This window comes from Felis catus, chromosome C1 (genome assembly GCF_018350175.1).
Source record: "Felis catus isolate Fca126 chromosome C1, F.catus_Fca126_mat1.0, whole genome shotgun sequence".
Taxonomy (NCBI): domain Eukaryota; kingdom Metazoa; phylum Chordata; class Mammalia; order Carnivora; family Felidae; genus Felis; species Felis catus.
In genome coordinates, this window is record NC_058375.1 from 113,820,120 (window position 1) to 113,840,084 (window position 19,965).

Here is a 19,965-nt window from a genome sequence, read left to right on the forward strand (position 1 = left end):
TCAGCACAGAGCCCGATGAGGGGCTCGAACTCACGGGCCATGAGATGATGGCCTGAGCCAAAGTCGGACACTTAACCAACTGAGCTACCCAGGTGCCCCCTATCTTAAGGTGTTTAGAGAGTCTTAAACAATGACTTGGAATACCTCTTCTCTTTTATGTATGAAATTGTTTGCATTGCTACCTCACACATGACTAATAATTTGACTAAGTATAGCATTCCAGTTTGAACACCATTTTCCCTTAGGCTTGTGAAGATGCTTTTCCATCATCTTCAAACTTCCAGTGGTTTTGTTAAAAGATTCTTTGCTAGCTCGAGTCTGATCCTGTCTTTAGCAAAGTTAGGGTTGCCTTTGCTTTGGTGTGTGTCTTCTGGGCTGGAGAGGGAAGCAAACTTTTACAGCCGATTTCTTTCATTCTATGAAGTATTTTTCACTACATCTTTGCTAATGTTCTCTCCTCCTCTATTCTCCTTTTCTGTAACTCCTTTTACGTAGTGAACATTATGTTTTGCTCTCTAATTTCCTCTTTTGTCTTCATATTGTCCACATTTCTGTATTTTTGTCCAACTCTCTGGGAGATTTCCCAAATGTTATCTTCCAATTTCTAGAATGTTCACAATTTGCTACATTTCCGAGAGTTCTTTCTTATTGTTTTACAGTTTCATTTTAAAGCATCATGTTCTTGTTTCATGGATTTATATATTCTCCTATCTCTCTGAAATACTAGATTTTGAATGCTTCTTCCCCCTCTTGCATTATCCCTGTTTTCTCCACTTATCTGTGTTTATTTACCTGATCCTTCTCTTTCATCTTGGAGGTTTTATGGAAATGTCTGATGGTTGTGGTAAGTCATGGTCATCTGTTCACAATTGTGACTCAGAACTGCATACTGGATTGAAGATTCCATGTGCACAGGCTGAGTGTGTCAACAGGTGGGATTCTCTGATAAGTGACCATATCGGTAAATCATTCCTTTCAATGAGGACATCCCTAAAATTCTAGTTATCCACATATTTTTATTTTATTAGTTTTATGTATTTATTATGAGAGAGAGAGAGAGAGAGAGAGAGAGAGAGAGAGAGAGAGAACATGTGTGAGTAGGGAGAGGGACAGAGAGAGACAGAGAGAAAATCCCAAGCAAGCTCCGCATGCTGTCAGCACAAAGCCCGATGTGGGGTTCAAAGCCATGAATCATTATATCATGACCTGAGCCCAAATCAAGATTCAGATGTTTAATCAACAGAGCCACTCAGGTGCCCCATCACATATATTTTTCATGGGTCCGTTCAGTTCCTCGGTAGGGAAACCCTCTCATATCCTGCATGAAGAGAGAAAGGCTTCACTGTAAGAGCTCTTGGAAAAAGGGACAAATGAGGCCCCAAGTGTACAAAATGCCATGTCATTTCTCTCTTTAACCCTGTCTCTTGATCTCACCCTCAGCTTTAGAAACTCCATATGCTACCAAATTTCAATTTCTATATGCTACCAAATGTCTGGTCTTCCCAAGGAACTTATCTTCCCAGATAAGGAAACTGGATTTAAGGTTAATAGTTCCCTGCAAAAACTTCTCGTTTTCTCCTGACTTCACGCCTCATGCCAGAATCCATGGTGTGCAGAACGGCCAGGCCTCAGCCTGTCCCATGACCCCTTCCCATTACCACACCTTCGTAGTGACCTGGACCAAACCAGCTTTCCTCCTCCATTGCTGTTCATCTTTTAAAAATGTATTCATATCTCTTACCCATCCTAAGCTCTATTCTATTCTCTTTGTCTTTTTAAGTTCCTATCTTTTTTTTTAATTTTTAAATTTGCTTATGTAATTGTAGAGGAGTCTAAGAAGAGAACAACAATAAACTTGTGCATCTAGCCTCATGTTTACATAAAATCATGCATTTATTATACGGGATTTTCCTGAACCAGAAAAATTCTGTTGAGCCCTATTAATTACATTAAGATCACTTATTCCGAGAAACACACACTTACCCATGTGCTCTTTATGTCACATGACTATGACTGTCAAATTTAGCTGGCTGGTCTTACTGCAGGAGCTCTAGCTGTACTGGGCAACTCGCATCACAGAATTTGGCATCAATAAAGAATGCTGGTTTATTTGTTTGTTTGTTTGTTTGTTTGTTTCCACTAGAGAGTCCTGTGGAAGTCAGGTGCATCAAAGTACAATTTGCCAAACAGAAGGATCCATCTGGCAGCCCTTCCACCAGCAGTGTATTTCCAAATATCCCACGGGGCTGTCCTCCGTCTCTACTGTGCCATCCTTTCTGTCTGGACCATCTAAACAGAGTTTTGGAAGCACCACAGGGAGTGAATATGGCATTCCTAACACAGCATGCTCCCTCCACAAAAGTGAAAGCAAACACCAGAGAGAAAACAGCAGGTTCCATTTTGAGTCGTGCCCAGAACAATGAGAGGTCACAGAACAGAGCGGAACAGTTCACAGGCTAAAAAGAGACCAGCGGGGTTTGATTTTCAGCCTCACTGGTTCAATGCTGTGTCTTCTCGGACAAGTTACTTAATGTTTCCGTGCCTAAGTTTCTTCATCTGTAAAATGGGAAATGTTAGTATTAACTCCACAGCCGTTGTGAAATGGATTAAATGAACTAATTGTAAGACTAAAATCACTAAAACTACATCTTGGCACACATTAAGCACTTGGCAAGAATTAGCTGCTATCAGTTGCTTTTGGGCCGGGAGATCATGGAAGGTCTCCAACGGATGGTGTTAGAAATTGACTGGACTCCTCATAAGGCTGAAACCCTGCTCACCATGTCTCCAGTGCAGCTTTATAATAGGGGATTGGATTTCCAGGACCCTCATTTCTAAACTTTGAGAGGATAAGTTACTTATTAAAGTGGAAACACATCTCCAATAACTGAATGAAGAGAAATAATGATAATCCAAGGCCTACTTGCTTCACAAAAGGTAATTAACTGCACAGAGAACTGAGTAAACCCAGAGCTTGGGCTTTCTGCTGACTGTTTCACATCTCAAGATGTAAGTATTTACAGATCAAGTGCTCTAAGAAGAATAAAAACATGTCTTTTCTCTGAGAAAAGCTTTCTTCACACAGACTTCAACTACTTTCTTAATCCTTAAGCCCCTAATTAGAGTTCTAGTCCAAAAGCTAACCATCCAGTTCCCCGGTCTCTCCAGCCCTGGCTTTAAAAAAATCAAGGTGGCTCAATCACCAGCCCGCGCTTTGCTCTGTTTTATAATAACCCTTCTTTGTATTTATCCCCAGATCTTTAATCTGAGTTCCTTCAAACCTTTTACTACAGGATTTTATTAATCCTCAACAACACTGCTGTGCAACCCTTGACCAATGCAATTATCCCAAATTTACAGATGAAGAAACTAAGGCACCAAGCGCACGCCTTTTCTCTTTTTACAAACAATGAAGCACAAGATCAGATAATAATTCTCTGGATTCTCACAGTACAGTTGTAAGCAACCAGGCTTGCTGGAAAAAAATAAACAGTTGCTCAATTCTTGGGAAATTTCTAAAAAGGCTTTTAAACTGGGAAAGTACAGAGATCTCAAAGGGCCGCAGAAAATAAAATAAAACAATGCCAGCTCCCCAGAGCCCCAATGCCCAAACAACCCTGCCTCTCAAAAGTATGTCACAGGTGACAGAATGGAATCTCAGGAAGAACAGAATTAAGCATGCTAATAATTTATATTCATGCCCATATTTACTTGGATCATGATGGACTGAGAAGAAGTGTCCTCTGTCCCCCAATAGCCCCACTGTCATCTCATGGACTCTGGGGGACGTCCCCGACACTTGCAAGACATAATTCAATCCAAGAATACCAAGGCCAACTCTTTGCTGAGTACTCTGCTGGATGCTGACCTTACAAAGATGAATTGTACCTGGAACCCAATGTCGAGAATCTCCTCGATTCAATGACACCATATTTGTTCTTCTATTATGAGCACCTTGGACAGCATCTAGCACATGGGAGCTGTTGTGAACTGAATGTATGTGTCCCCCTCAATTCCATAGTTGAAGCCCTAATCCCCAGTGGGGCTGTATTTGGAAAGAGAGCCTGTAGGAATGTCATTGCAGTTAAATGAGCTTCTAACGGTGGGACTTTGATCCAATAGGATGAGTGTCCTTTTCAGAGCACGCTCCCTTTCTCTCTCAGGCACATAATACTAAGGAAAGGCCATGTGAACTCACAGTAAGAAAGGAGCCACCTACAACTCAATGAGGCAGCTCTCGCCAGACACCAACCCAGCTGGTGCATTGATCTCAGACTTCCAGTCTTCAGAACTGTGAGAAAATAAATTTCTGTAGATTAAACCACGCAGTCTGTGGTATTTTGTTGTGGCAGCCCTGGCAGATAAATGGAGGAGGTATTAAATAAATGTTTGCAGAGTTAATTGCATTTTGTATTTTTGGTTACCCTTAATTCCATACTAGTCTTTGATTATTGCTCTTCATGCAGGGGCTTAGAGCATTGACTCAGTAGCTCTGTTCTTCTTGTTTTGGCTTCCTCGATGCTGGCACTTGCCGTCCAGCCAGCTCCACAGCCAGGGTGTGAGGTGGGCGTTTCCAAGAGTTTGACTATGTCCCTCAGTTGTATCTTGCTGGGCCTGGTCATACAGTGAGTCCTGTGAATATGTCCTGCTTTTCAGTTATTTTATGTCTGTCTGCCTGTCTGTTTATCTTTATTTCGGAAACATCAGACAAGTTCCCCAAAGATCTAGTTCAGAGGGTATCTGAGAAAGCCATTCTTAAAGTTTTCTTTTTCTTTTTTTTTCTTTTTGGTTTTCATACTTGTGTATATCAAAAGCAAATGCCTGTACCTAATGACAGCAGCTAAGGTGCAGGCTGGAGACCCTCTGCCTCATCTTTCTCCTTCCTCAGGGTAACGTCCCCCTCCTCCACCATTAGATGCTCTGCCTCTAAGCAATGGGCGATTTTCATGTCCTTTTCGGATGAAATTTTAATCTCTGTTATCCCGAATCCCACCTTCAACATTCATGTTCTGCCCACCCAAGCACGCAAATAATTCATATTATGATTATCAATAAGAAAATACAATGTGTTTTGTACTTTGCAGTCTATGAAGCACATCTTCTTACATTTTCTCATTTGAGCTTTGTCTTAGCCTGATCAAACTGCTATAACAAAATACTGTAGACCAGGTAGACCAACCAGCAGGAATGTATTTTCTCACAGTTCTGGATGGGAGCAAGATCAAGGTGACAGCCAGTTTAGTCGCTGGTGAAGACTTTCCTCCTGGTTTGCAGATGGCCACCTTCTCACTGTGTCCTCACATGGCAGAGAGAGACAGAGACAGACAGAAAACTCTGCTGCCTCGTCTTTTAAGGACACTAACCATAGCAGATTGGGGCTCTCCCCTTCTAACCTAAATTAACCTTAACTTCCTTCTCACTCAAAATACAAGGAATTGGGGCTTCAACATATGGATTTTAGAAGGACACAATCTTTCTTTTTTTCTAATTTTTTTAATGTTTATTTTTGAAAGAGAGAGACAGAGCATGAGTGGGAGAGGGGCAGAGAGAGAGGGAGACACAGAATCCAAAGCAGGCTCCAGGCTCTGAACTATCAGCACAGAGCCCAATGTACGGCTCAAACACATCAGTCATGAGATAGTGACCTGAGCTGAAGTCAGACGCTTAACCCACTGAGCCACCCACGCACTCTGAAGGACACAATCTTCATGGACTTATGAGGATACCACAAAATAAGAAATCTACAACATTGGGCTGCCTGGGTGGCTCAGTCAGCTAAGCCCCCGACTTTTGATTTTGGTTCAGGTCACGGGATCAAGCCCTCATCGGGCTCCATGCTGAGCATGGAACCTGATTGAGATTCTTTCCCTGTCTGTCCGTCTCCCCTGCTTGCATACTATCTCACTCTCAAAATAATTAATAAACATTTAAAAAAGAGGGAGAGAGAGAAATCCACAACAAGGGAGAGAAGAAAAATAAGAAAGATGACCTAGATCTAGTTTTATTCATCATACCTCTATTTCTTCTCTCAGACCCCCACCTTGGTCAGTGGATTAACTGTCTGATACTAGAGATGCCATTTGTGCTTGCCCATATCTTTGACTTTCCTCTAAGAGGACACGAGGAGGAGGGATTCTTGACTGCCCTCTCAAGATCATGGTGTGGCATAACCACATTAGTCTGAAATGGAGGAGAGCTGCCCAGCAGGACCTGGCTGGTATGTCCTCCCAGAAAGAGATTATTGGAAAGCCCAGAAATGATGGAAATGCACCAACCAAAACAGTCCTGCAGATATCAAAAGACTTTTGGGAATTTGAAGTTCAAAAGCAGCAAAGTGTTGATTAACATAAGCCAGAGACTGAAGTGGTCACGGTTATGCTTTTGGAGGTATGCTTTTCTCAGGCTGTTTATTGGGGCTCCTGCTACTCTGAGGTACTCAGGTATATGCTGGTGTCACAAAGGGAGTGGTAGGAGGCAGAACTAAACTTTGAAAGTCTTCCACAAGAGAGCAGTGAGAAGCTGAGAGTAGTCTAGGGTCAAGCCAGCCCTGGCCAGCAGCTGTTGAAGTCTGTACTTTGAAGACGCTCCCTCTCTGGATTCCTCCTTATCCCTGTCTCCCTTGAGTCAGTCTGTTCAAAATGTAAAGTGTCTGGGTTCATCATTATTCCCTCCAAGGTGTGTGCAATCACAAATGCAGACAGTGAATCCTTATGAATGTATATGTTAAAAAAAAGTTGATAAAAAGGAAATGCTGAGGCAAAGTCAGACAAACCGTTTGGTGCCGGAGGGCAGCAGAACAGCCACCAGGGGAAGGTGACCTGGGGCCCTGTTTGGATGTTGTACTCAAATGATTTCACCATAGATTGATGGCCTTAGACTTAGCACATATTCTCAATTTGATTTTTTTATTTTTACTATCAAGGGGCCAAGAAGGACACGCAATGAAAGAGTAGAAAGGGGAAATGATTGGGGGGAAAAACATATATATATATATATATATATATATATATATATATATACGTTTCACATGCAATGGAAATAAAATGGAGACAATGAGAAACAGTCAAAGAAACCTCTCATTTTATTAAACAATGATCTAATGTCTGCCTAGAAAACACTTCTCTTTCATGGCCCAACTCAAGGCTCACTATCTCCAAGAAGCCTTTTGTTACCCTCCTTCCCTCATTCTATCTGGAACAGACTCTACCCCACATCTGTGGCACACTGTTTTCCTTGTTTGTTATGCCTCTGTCCCCAGACTAGATCCTGGAAGGCAGAACAGGATTCTGTCTGAATCTGTCTCTCCTGTACATAAAATAGTGCCTGCTCCCTGATAGATGCTCTGTGAATATTTATCAAATGACAGGTTTGAAGAACTCCATAGAACTGTGCAGGAGGTACAGCCATCTTTCAGTGAAATGCTGTGGAATTGAAATGGACACTCCCATTACCTTCTCTGGACCCTTTCCTCCTTCATCCGCCCCTTCTCTCCCAGCTGCCATTTCTCTGAGAAGTGGCCTTCTGCCCAAAGCTCCAGCCCATCAGACCACAAACACCCTCACTCTCCTAAGGTCTCCCTAAACCCAAACGCCTCCTTTTCTTTCTCTAATCTTCCATCCAAGAAATGAAAATTCTTTTCTTCCTTTAGGAAAAAGGATGTGTTTTCATTTGAAAAGACAGCAGCGGCTTAACCTGAATAAGTCTCTGGTTGGCGAAACTTCAAGAAAAATGATGAAGGGCATAGGAAGGATTCCAAACGTGCCAACCAAACCCCCGCCAGGGGGAGACTCAGAAGCATGACTTGGAGTCCCATGGCTCTTCTCTCCTCCGGCCCGAATACCCATATTAAATAGATTTGCAAGCCAAGGATTTTGTTCAGTATTTACACAGTTTATCCACCTGTCTCCACTCCCTGGCTTCTTAACTCACAGTACTGAAACGGGGGCCATTTTGTACGACATGGCCATGGGCATTTTCTTCCTCCTGGGAAGAACAAAAAGGACTCCTTTTAACAATGATCTTCTCATCATGATTTCCACCAGATTCCCAGAGGTGTCTTAAATCAAAGAAAGGTGAAGAAACCTGTACTAACAGAAAACGCTTAACTTCATCGCAGAGAGGTGTGAGTCAGTCTTATAAAACCTTTCCACAGAAAGACTTTCCCTAGTTAACCCTTTCCTGTCTTTGTTCACTTAATTCTTTTTTTTTATAAGCTGTAGGTATTCTTACCATTAGTATTTTCGGAAGTTATATTTCTCACTGAAGTCTATCAAAGTCTTAGTAAAAGTATCCCTAGCTCCTCACTAAGCAGGGTCCCCATTTGACTCCCTGGAAGTTAGGTCAGCAGCCTGATACCATGAGCATACTGGGAACAAGTTGTACCAATACCAAATTTTAATTCCTCATAGAAGTATTTCAAAGGCTGCAAACACGGCCCCAGCAGAAAGAAATATAAATGTAAGACTACACAGGAAGGGAACAGAGAATAACAAAATCTCAGACTTGGAAAGGAACTCAGAGGTTCTTTTTCTCTTTCATCCACTGCCAGAATTCTTCTTATGGTTTCTCCAACAAATTGTCATTTAATTACTGTCTGAAGACCTCTGATGGCAAGGGACTCACTCTTGCTCAAGGCATTTGCCCTATGATATAACCCCTGAATTCCTAGGAGATTCATCCTCAAAGTTAGACAATATCTAACTTGTAGTTAGGTTGCCTGAGAAATCTGGACAACTTCATTCCTTCATGTACCTGGACTGTCCATCAAAAACTGTAAGGCAGTTTCGAGTCTCTCTTTTTCCTTATGGTATTTAGACAGCACTGCATACTGTTTATTTTTCTTGCTCTCCACAGTTCCTGATACTGTGCAGTGGGGAATGGGTGGAAGAATTAATGAATGGGGATATATCTCAGCTGTGTCTCTGTAGGACAAGGAGATGGCAGGAAGTGCCCAGGGTCCTAAATCATGGACTGTCCAGTGTGACAAGAGTTCCTACAGCAATGGGGGAGGTGGTTCTGAAGCAGTGAGGAGAGTGGGGGCATTCCATGACTAGTCCCTGCCTGGCCACTCATCTCTCTTGAAGCCTGAACTTTTAGTCTCTCCCTGAGACCTAAGCTTAAAACAAACAAACAAACAAACAAGGCACAAGTATCTCCTTGCAATTAGCCAGGGCTTAAAGAACATAAATGCCCATAGGGTCAAGTAGAGCTTTCACAGAAGTGAGGCTTTAGAGTTTAAGAAAATAAGTGATCAGACAGAATTCAAGCATGCCCTCCTAATGAAATAAATTCAATTTATTTAAAGCACATTGTTTCAAAAAATAAATTAACACTCTTCATTTAGAGCTTATGGTTAAGGACATAAAGTATGCTACCAGACTCCAGGAGGGAAGACTGAATTATAGCTCTTTTACTTACTTGCTGTGAGATTTTAAGCAAATTATTTAATCTCTGTATGCCTTAGTTGCTGGAACTATGAGATTAATACCGCCAATCACACTGGATTATCGTAAGAATTAAGAGCTGTGTACATTAATTAGAATGATGTCCAGAATGTGTGTGTGTGTGTGGAGAGAGAGAAGGAGAGTATGTGGGGTAGTATTTATGTAATCAGATATACTTATTCCTGTTACGCACTGTCTGTATCCACAGATACAACCTGGCAGGTACAAATGGGACATGGAACCACACATAAGAGATGCTTTGCAGAAAACTTGCATCTCACTGCTCTGTAACTAACTTACTGTAGTCTAGCCACATCACAGCAGGATCGTCTAGCTTAGAGGAAAGATGGCGGGGCTGATTATCAGGAGATCTGGCCTCTGGTCTCAGCCGTGTCCTGAGTTATCTGCCTGGCCTAAGTTAATCAGTTAATCTATGCCTCAGCATCCTCAGCCAGCCTTATTCACCTCACAGAGACATTATGGGGGCAAAGTTTAAGAACTGACATGTTAATATAATGGTTCTAATCATACAAAGGTCTGCTGACTAATAAGAGGTCTAATAACCCATAATGGTTCTTTTCTGTCTTACAGGCTCTTCAAGATCAGATAGCCTTGGAGTGGTCAGTCACCACCCAGGCTCTCTCTCTCTCTCTTTTTTTCTTCCCTTGAATTTGCTCTTGGAATAAAATTGTCAGTGGGACGCTGTCATTCTTAATGTACTTCAGGCCTGATTCAACTCGCTCGCCCACCAGGTTTGATCTTTGTGTGAGGCTCACACATCATTCTTTACTTTCAGTGTCATAAATCGTCAGAAAGCAAGATGAAGCAAAGAAGAAGACCTCCTACCACTCTCCCACTTCCAAAAAAAAAAAAGTAGAGCAAGAGAAATCGGTCTAAGGTCAAGAGTGGTCAGAGTATGGCTGCATATTCCAATGGCCTTCTATGGCCTCAGCACAGTCCATCCCAGGGATGATTCTAAAGCCCAGCCTCCTCTCATTACATTGGCAAATTACAAGAGGAGAAAGAACATTTTCTTAATCATGGGAATGTGTTCTTTGAGATCAGACTACTGGGATGGCCACATCTTTGCCCTCATGACCAGTTCTAATACTTGCTCCATCCCCTAGGATTCTGATCTCACATGATCTTGACCAGGACCACAAGTCCTGCTCAGTGCTGGCTGGAATTACGTAGTGAGAAAACCTGACTTCTCCTAAGCACTGTCAGACTTGGTGTCCTTCAACATCCCTTGCATCAAGTGCGTTCCAGCCCCTATACCCTTCTAACCTTTGCAGATTCCATTTTGTGTACATTCTCTTCAAAGTCTGACCCTCAGCACCAAGCCCCGTATTCCACAATGTTTTGACTCACATCTACAACTTCTCTCGACCTAGGCAATCGACTTCTAGGCATACAGCCTGCATTTACGCCAGTTGTTTTAACGGCCCCCAGTAAAGGAGACTGCAGCAAAGATGACACGATATATGTGATGAGTGTCCTTCCGAAATTCAGATATGCTTATGATCTTCTCCTTTGCATTTAATGGACTCCAGCACAGAATAAATAATAAAGAATTACTGCGACACAGTTGAGGCAAATTAAAGTCAACGCATTTGAGACTTCAGCAATGAATTGACACTGGCCCTGAATACCAATTGCAAGTCATAAAGGTAAAGTACAATCAAGGCTTTGGCTGGAGCTCTGGCATTAAGCTGCCCAGGTGGGACCAAATTTAAGTTGAAATTCTGCAGTGTTCTGGAGGGCATGCACTGTCCCTCAGCCCAACATGACACTTCATCAGGCTTCATGCTGTCAGTACTCACCATTCCTGCAGAGCAGGACGGCCAGGGAATCCTGAGAAGATGAATTGATGTAGAGCAAGAGGCTGGGCGCCTGAGCTGTCACAAAGCTAAACGCAATATTTTCCTTGGATGGAGCCGCATCTGTGTAAATCGCCGAGGATGAGAGGCTTATATTTTTGGTCACCGGGTAGGGTTCTTGAAACATATAAGTAACTGAAGTGCCAGCCTCAAAAACAGCAGAAACCTCTGAAACATAGAAGAGGGGAACGCACGCATTGCCACATTTAGTCGATTATTCAGGCTAGCAATAACTGTTTATTGTTTGCTAAGCAACAAGCACTATGTGAGGTTTTTTTTTTACCTGAATTATACAATATGCTTCCCACAATAAGTTCGAAGTGGCAGAAGTCATTACTCTTATTTACAAATGAGAAACACGAGGCTGCAGAGGTTAAGCACCTTGAACAAGGTTGCATAGCTTTAAAAAAGAGAGCTGAGATTTGCAACTTGGAGTTTAGTTCCAGCTTAACATACATTTGCGCCAGGCGGATTTCTCCAGAAGCAAAGATAAACCGTCCCTACCGCCAGCACTGTAGTGATAAATTTTATTGCGACCTTCCTCGTTTCAAAACTGAGGTTCTAACTGTTCCAGCTAGTGCTTTTCTGGTGTGTTAGGAGGATTGTGAGTGGGTTCTAAGTTACTGAGAATAGGACACTGGAGGAGGCTCTGCAGTAACCCTCTACGGTGTTGGATAAAACGTGAGGATCCATGGAAACAGAAGAGAGAGAATCCATGGAACTAGTAGAAAAGGCATGGGTATTCAACCCCTGGACTCCATTTTTTGGGATGTCTAGGAATTGACATTTGAGTCCAAAAAGAGCCAAGACTTGAGCAAACAGGGCTTCCTATGGGAAACAATTCCTATAGCATCGCACGTTGGATGGAGTTCTGCCGCCACCATGGAGAAAGGCAGCATCTACAAATTTATGACATTCAATTAGCAGGAATGTGCAAGTCACCCACATTCCCTCTATAATATGCTTACTCCAACTGTTACCACTTTAGTTTGGTGGAACTGGCACAGGATTTGGCTTCAGCCCTGGGTCTGGGCTGGATCAATTTCATACTAGCTGTGTGGTCCCAGGCAAGCTAGTGAATCCTGTGGAGACTGTTTTGGCATCTGGTGGATGGGAAGCGTAACACTTACGTCAACTATATTTCTCAGTGGATAAATGAGATACTGTGTGTAGAGCGCTTCTAACAGCCATTACAGTGTGAACTTACAGACTTTCCATATTAGAAGAGACTTCAACCTGAACCCATCCCAATTTCCTTCACAAACTATCTGTTTATTGACTGCATACCCAACCCAATGCCTAAATATTTTCTTTCTTTTTTTAAGTTTTCATGTGTATTTGTTTATTTTTGAGAGAGAGAGACAAAGCACAAGCAGGGGAAGGGCAGAGAGACAGGGAGAGAGAGAATCCCAAGCAGTCTCGGCCTTGTCAGCATAGAGCCCCATGCGGGGCTCAAACTCACGAACCCCAGTGAGATAATGACCTGAGCCGAAACCAAGGGTCAGATGCCACACTGACTGAGACACCCAGGTGCCCTGAGATATTCTTTTCTTTCAATCAAGGCTGCTCGTAAGTTCTCTTTCAATGTTACTGCTATAGAGTAATATACTATCAAGGCACAGAGGAAAGGTTCCTTTTAGAACAACATAGCTCAGATCTTGCAGCAAACCTTTACCATAAAGATAGCACAATAAACATGAACCCATATTGGCGTGATTGATTTCTTTTTTTTCCTGAATGATATGTGGAATTCACCTAATTCTCCATGAAATTTCTTGATTGAGTTGGTGGCACCTAGAACATAATCAAACCTGGCTTTCCCTTCCTAATTTCATTGCAAATTTGTTCTACCTTTGTGAAAATTCTATAACAGTCTGTAACAGTGCCAAAAAATTAAAGTTGCATATTTATGCATATTGGTGGCAGATTGGGAATACCAGTTCATTTTGACTAAAGGTTCAGAGAAAGTGTTCTGCATTTATCATTCAGGTTACAACATCCGTACTCCTGATTACAAAGATATACAGCAGAGACTTGTGACAGAGAGGATTCCGGTTAATCATCAGCTTGATTCAAGCACTTTCCTTGAGTGAATTTCCTTGGGGACGCTTGGCCTGCATTTTGAGCTACTATCTCCTCGTTAACAGAATAATGGCTTTTATTTGATGTTGTGTGTGTGTTCAAATATAACTATAATTCAGAGCATTCTGTTATGAATAGCATATTAGATGTGGGCATATACAGATTTCATTTTTTTCCTTATACTTAGGACAGGAAATTACAATGTAAAGCATTTTTAAACTAGAAGTGTCCTACCAAATTTCTGTCTTCCCTTCTCCCCTAACCCCAGATCTAATTATTCTTAATGTTTAATTATTTTAATGTTTAATATTTAGATACTGTCACTTTCAACATAAAACTTCCTTCAGCAAAACACTAGATTCTATTATTCTCTAAGTTTCTTGTATTTTATAGTCTAAGATTTTAAGCTCCCTGAGTGATTTATCTGAACACACAAAACCACTGGTCTAATTGGAAGAAACATTTTAACTAGATGTGATCATCTAAAACTATGCTGACTACATTCTGAGAAGAAAGCTCATGCATCAAACAAAACAAAACAAACCACAATGAGAGGTAGCCTAGAGTCTGATGTGTGCGTGACAGAGATGGTGATTCCCAGGGCTGCATGTCTCTATGGTCAGAGTAGCCTAATCAGACGGGAAAGAGGAGCTCCACACTGACCAGGAGTAAAGTGTTGAGTGAATTATAAGAAACAGCCGGGAAACATGGTGGCACTGCAGAGAATATATCTCTGAGCCAGCTGTGGAGTCTGACGGACTGGGAGCTTGGAACCTGGCTGTGCTCCTTCTCCAACAATCTCACAGGATCCCCCCTCAACCTCAGCTCAAAATGTCACCTACAAAGAGGGGTGGGTTTAATCTTGTGGTGGGTAGAACAACTGAAAGACATTGTGTAAAAGCAGGACACATGGTAGGAACTCAATGGACAATAGTTGCTCTCAATAATAGGGACACAACTTAGAATGAGTATAAAGGTAATGAGTAAGCCAGTGATTACCTAGAAATTAATCAAGCTGTCATTAATTTGGCAAAACATCCAACTAAAAATAAATGATAAAATTGGCAATTTGAATGGCGAGTGAATATTTCGTAATATTAGACATGTTTAATTTTTCTTATTGCAATGATCCTGTGGATCTGTGTTTTTAATAAGCTCTTATCTTTTAGCAATACATATTGTAATATTTATAGACAAAATGATGTGATATTTGAAGTTTGCTTTGAAATAATAAAGGAGGAGGAGGAGACGATGTGAGTGTATAGATGAAATAAAAATGGCCATGAGTTGGTCATTTTTGAAGCTAAATAATGGATGCATGAGGGTTCTGAAACTCTTCTCCCTATTATCATACAGAATTGGGTTTTTTGTAATAAAAAGTAAAAAAAAAAAGAAAGATATGTTGGCAGGAAGGTAAATAATAAATAATTTTTCAACAGGTTTTTGGCAATTGGTAAAAAGTACCTAAATATGCATACTATTTTTTCACTGAAATTCCATTACGGAGAAAAAAATCAATACATGTGTTTATCACAGCATTATTTTTGTGCAAAAATTGGAGCAATCTAAAATTCCAAGACAATAATAAGAGCAAGCGCTCTGTAGGACTTTATTTGCCAGGCATTATCCCAAATGCTTTGTGAAGTGCTCGTTAAAATGTTCACCACAATCCTTCGTAAAGGATTTTTGAATTTTCTAATTTTTTGGATGAGAAAACCAAGGAATCGGGAGGCGAGTTACACAACCAATGCCACACACTGTAGACTGTAGAGGAGCTAGAAGCTGGATTTAGGCAGATCAAGTGCCAGATTGCAGAATGGCACCACTGTTGCTAAGCTAAATTGCCCTGGGGATAGAATGGGTGACACGAGCGGAGGCAACCCCACCAGATGAAATATACTGCAGTCATTAAAACTGATGAATTATATAGAAATGTGTATAAAACAAAATAAAGAAAATTTAGGCATAAAATGTAGATATGAAATGCAGAATTACAGCAGCTAGGTTAAATGCAAAGAAAAAGCTAGAAGAAAATAGAAAATCAGATTTCCTTTTTAATGCTTGTCTTTGAGGAATTAGATTTTTTATTTTTCTAGATTTCCAAATATATTTCCAGGTAAATGTCCAAATATATTGTCTAACTTTTTAATTGGAAAAAAAATGACAACAGTATGACAGTTATACCTAGATTCTTCATACAATAGTGGGGGTTGAGGGGGGCTAAAGACAAGCACACATCAATAAATGGTGTTAGAATAGTTGGATATCCATGGGCAAAAGAATTAAATTGAACCCCTGCCTTACACCAGCTACAAAAATTAATTCAAACTGGATCTAGCTATAAAAACTCTTAGAGGAAAACACAGACATAAATCTTCATGAGATTCAGTTAGGCAATGATTTGTTAGACATAATACCAAACACAATCAACTAAAATAAAACAATAAGAAGAACTGTATGGTATGAAAATGAAAAACTTTTGTGCTTCACAAGGTATAATGGAGAAAATGAAAATGGGGGAAAATATTTACAAAGCATATATCTAATGTGAGAATTGTAATCAGAATATGCAAACAATTCCTGCAACTAAAAAAGAAAAAGAAAAATAGCTCAATCAAAAAACAAGCAAAAATTTAAATTAATGTATCACCAAAAAAGGTATACAGTCAATAAGAACATGAAAGATGTCCAGTGTTATTTGTCATCAGTGAAATGAAAGTCAAAACCACAATGGGATACCATTTCACACATTCACAGTAACATGTCTGCTATTAAAAGGCAGATAATAACAAGTGTTGGTGAGGATGTGGAGAGATTGGAATCCTTGTACTTTGCTGGTGAGAATGTAAAATGGAGCAGCCACTTTGAAAATAGTTTGCCAGTTTCCTCAAAAAATTAAACATACATTTACCATATGACACAGTAATTCTACTTCTAGGTATATGCCCAAGAGAACAGAAAATATAAGTCCACACAAAAACATATATATGAATGTTAATAGCATTATTTATAATAGCCAAATAAATGGAAACATCCCAATGGCCACCAAGTGATGAACAGATATATATGTGTGTGTGTGTGTGTGTGTGTGTGTGTGTGTGTGTGTGTGTTGGATCCATATAATGGAATAAAATACTCTTTGGAAACAAAAAAGGAACAAAATACTAAAAAATGCTACAGCATGGATGAATCTTAGAAACATGCTAAGTGAAAGAATCTAGACACAAAAAGGCTAGTGGTTCCATTTATCTAAAATGTCCAGATAGATAAGTAAATCAATTGTTTTTTAGGGACAGTGGGGAAAGATGAATGAGAGGTAGCTACTAATGGATATAATATTTATTTTCAGGGTGATAAAAATATTCTGAAATTAAATAATGGTGATGGCTATGCAACTTTGTGAATATGCTAAAAATCACTTCATTATACAATTTAAAACGGTGGATTTTAGGGTATGAAAATTACATCTCAATTAAAAAAAGAGAGAGAGGGGCGCCTGGGTGGCTCAGTCGGCTAAGTGTTGACTTCGGCTCAGGTCATGATCTTGCGGTTTGTGAGTTAGAGCCCCACGTTGGGCTCTGTGCAGACAGCTCAGAGCCTGGAGCCTGCTTCAGATTCTATGTCTCCCTCTCTCTGCCCCTTCCCCAGCTAACACTCTGTCTCTCTCTCTCTCTCTCAAAAATAAATAAACATTAAAAAAAAGACACACACACACACAAAGCAGAAAATAATATTTGAATCCTAATACTATATTCCTATACAGAATGAAATTAGGGTTTTTAAAGAGAAAAAAGAAACCAAAAAGTGCTGGATGGATCTTCAGCTCTGACATTTATTAGCAAGTCATTAAAACTCCATGAACTTCAATGTTCCCAATATGTTAAAGGTGGATGTTAATATCCTCCCCACTAGGCTGGTCATAAGGAATGTATGTTGCAGTCAATAACTACTAACTAATCTCAAGATTATTGTTACTTTGTACTATCATCAGAAACAGGAAGTGGATCAATGGATTATGGTTCTGGCCCAGGCACTGGTAACTCCACCCCACATATTTCCAGTATCTGCACCCCCTAAGTTACACATGCCCTACTAGTTAATAACATAGAAAAGCACCCTTTTCAGGATCATCACATAGCTAACGGCTCCCATGGTACACTTCCCTAGGCAATTGGTGTGGCTAGAAGACTACGTTAAAAGGTTTCTTCTACATACTATGCAGGTACTGAATATAAAAGGAATCATTTCCTTAGATTTATGAGAAAGGGGTGAAAGTCTGGGGCTGTGAAATATGAAGCAAGCTGAAAAGGCTAAGCACATATTTGTCTATTTTGCTTATAGATCAAAGTAAAAAATGGGGAGAGAACACAGGCTATTTCAATATATGCAGCAAAAAGATATGGGGGTAGGGACAGAAGATACTTAATCAGAGTTGTTTCAGGGGAAAGAAAAAACCAATGAAAAATTAGGCTAAATTTAGAACAATATGATCTATGAGATGTCTGACCAATGTCTCTGGAGAAATATAGAACAACACTGTTCTTTTTTTTTTTTTTCTTTCAAAACATACAACTTGGATATAGATCCTGTAAAACAATGCTAGTATACCTTTGTAACTAGGCCTGGTGGTGTTTATTCTGTATTTGCTTCTTCAGGGACTAAACTAAGGGTGGCATTTAAGGTTTTTTTTTAGGGGAAGTTAATCAGAGACCTCACTCAGGGTGAAAATCCAGTGGTGTCTTTGTGTCTCTTAGCACATTAAATACCTACTGGGATGGGACCACTTTATGTCAAGCTCATGAAGGAAGGGCCCAACACACTGTTGGCCCTAAAGTTTGTACCATTATTTTTTACCCCAACAAATACAATGGTTCTCAACAATAATAAGCAAGTAATTCAATCTGACTGGGGAGAGGGCCAGTGTGAACCATGAAGAGCTTAAATTACAGAGTCCTTCAAAGAGAACACTGAGTGTTCCTCTCTTCTCCATTGTTTTTAAGTTCCAACAGGAAATTGGACTAAATAAAGCACTGTTTGGTAGAGGTGTTTGCGAAATGAGTTTTAATGAATTGACAAGAATTGTGTATAATTGCCATCATTGTTTATATGTAAATGGTGTTTCAAAGTAATTGAAACATTTTAATAGCTTAAATGCTGCTCTTGAAATATTGTGTACATTATTTGTTCAACAAACTTTTTTCTTTCTATCAATAAAATAAACTTTACAATCTTGTGAAGATTGATAGGAGACCTAATCTTTTGCCTTTGTGTTTGAAAAAATACTAAGTGTTTATACTGAATAATCCCATTTTATAGTTTGTAGAGTTATCTTGAATTTTTCTAGAGAATTTACACCATGATCATCACTCCTCGTTCAAGATATACATTCATCACGGTTAGTTTTGCCAATGCAATGAAATAATAAGATTAGGAGGGGATATAGAAAGACATCGGGGCAGGGATTTTGATCTCTGTGTTTCATTCCCAGACCCTTGATGAACTAAATGTGTTTCCAGGCAAGGCTTTTAAAGCTTCAGACCGTACTCACATCATCTGCAGAATAGGGAGATTTTACTAGATGTATGCTATTGATTTTACTAGATGTATGCTAGATGTCTACTCACTTACCTATAAGCTCTCTATTTGTAAAAAATGCTTTAAAATGACTTTAAGCCTCCTTGAGACACTTCCAGGGGTAGATTCTATAATTCTGTGATTACACGTGTGGGCTAAGGAACTGGAACTGGGAAGATCAGTGCACCCCTGGCAATCTGGCTGATAACAACAGAAATGAGAGTCCACTTCTCCAAGGCCTCAGCTGGCCCCTAGGCCAAGGAGACATGTTACACTGTTACTATCTATCCAGTTCAACTGTACTGCCAATGTCAACACACAGTGAGATGGGTATATGTAATTGTGTTGAGGAGTTACACAGAGTCTTTAAACAGAGTGAAACTGAAGAAGATAAATGATCGCTTGGAAACTGACTGAGGGCATGAATTGACCATGGCTTGGAGGCACTAGAATACAACACGGGAAAAACAGAGGTGCCTATTGTACCTTTTTTGCAAAAGGGCCCTTCATATGGTGAATTGGTGCAATCGCACGAGTACCCACTGTACTTCTCCACGCACTTGCCCCCGTTGTGGCAGATGCTACCATAAGTGCTACAATGGCCCGGGCATCCCGGCCGGACTCCAGACGTGACCTTGGCCCTCTCCTCCAGGTCCAACTTCTGCCCATTCAAGTGTAATGAGCGTATGCATCCTAGGAAGCCTTTCTGTCTTGATGATGTTCCCCCTAAGCAGTGAAAAATAAAAGAAAAAAAAGTAAGGTATCATACCATTCAATGTTTTAGGTTTAATAGCGAGATACTCGTAACAGTTATGTGTCGTTCTGTCATCCTGCTGTGTTGAACTTTTCAATTATAGCTTCAGGTGAGAATTAGGAATTCAAACAGCATGTGCAAAATGCATTGCATGTCTCTCCAGGCCGGGAAGAAGCTCACCCCAACTCAAAAAAAAAAAAAAAAAAGAGAGAAGAACGAACGAAAGAAAAAA

General features: G+C 40.4%; 1 protein-coding gene across 5 annotated transcripts in view; it reads right to left on the minus strand.

Moving 5' to 3' along the window:
- The window catches only part of CNTNAP5 (contactin associated protein family member 5), an 805,732-nt gene that overhangs the window by 95,245 nt on the left and 690,522 nt on the right, over positions 1–19,965 (minus strand). For 4 of the 5 annotated variants that reach the window (XM_011285200.4, XM_011285199.4, XM_045033599.1 and 1 more), the window contains 2 exons: positions 19,466–19,705; positions 11,267–11,491 (listed from right to left, as the gene is read on the minus strand). In XM_011285200.4, coding sequence (XP_011283502.3) covers positions 11,267–11,491; positions 19,466–19,705 — 465 coding nt within the window. Of the gene's footprint in view, positions 1–7,063; positions 7,984–11,266; positions 11,492–19,465; positions 19,706–19,965 lie in introns of those variants that run through there. The other variant, XM_019837943.3, reaches the window with a different exon arrangement.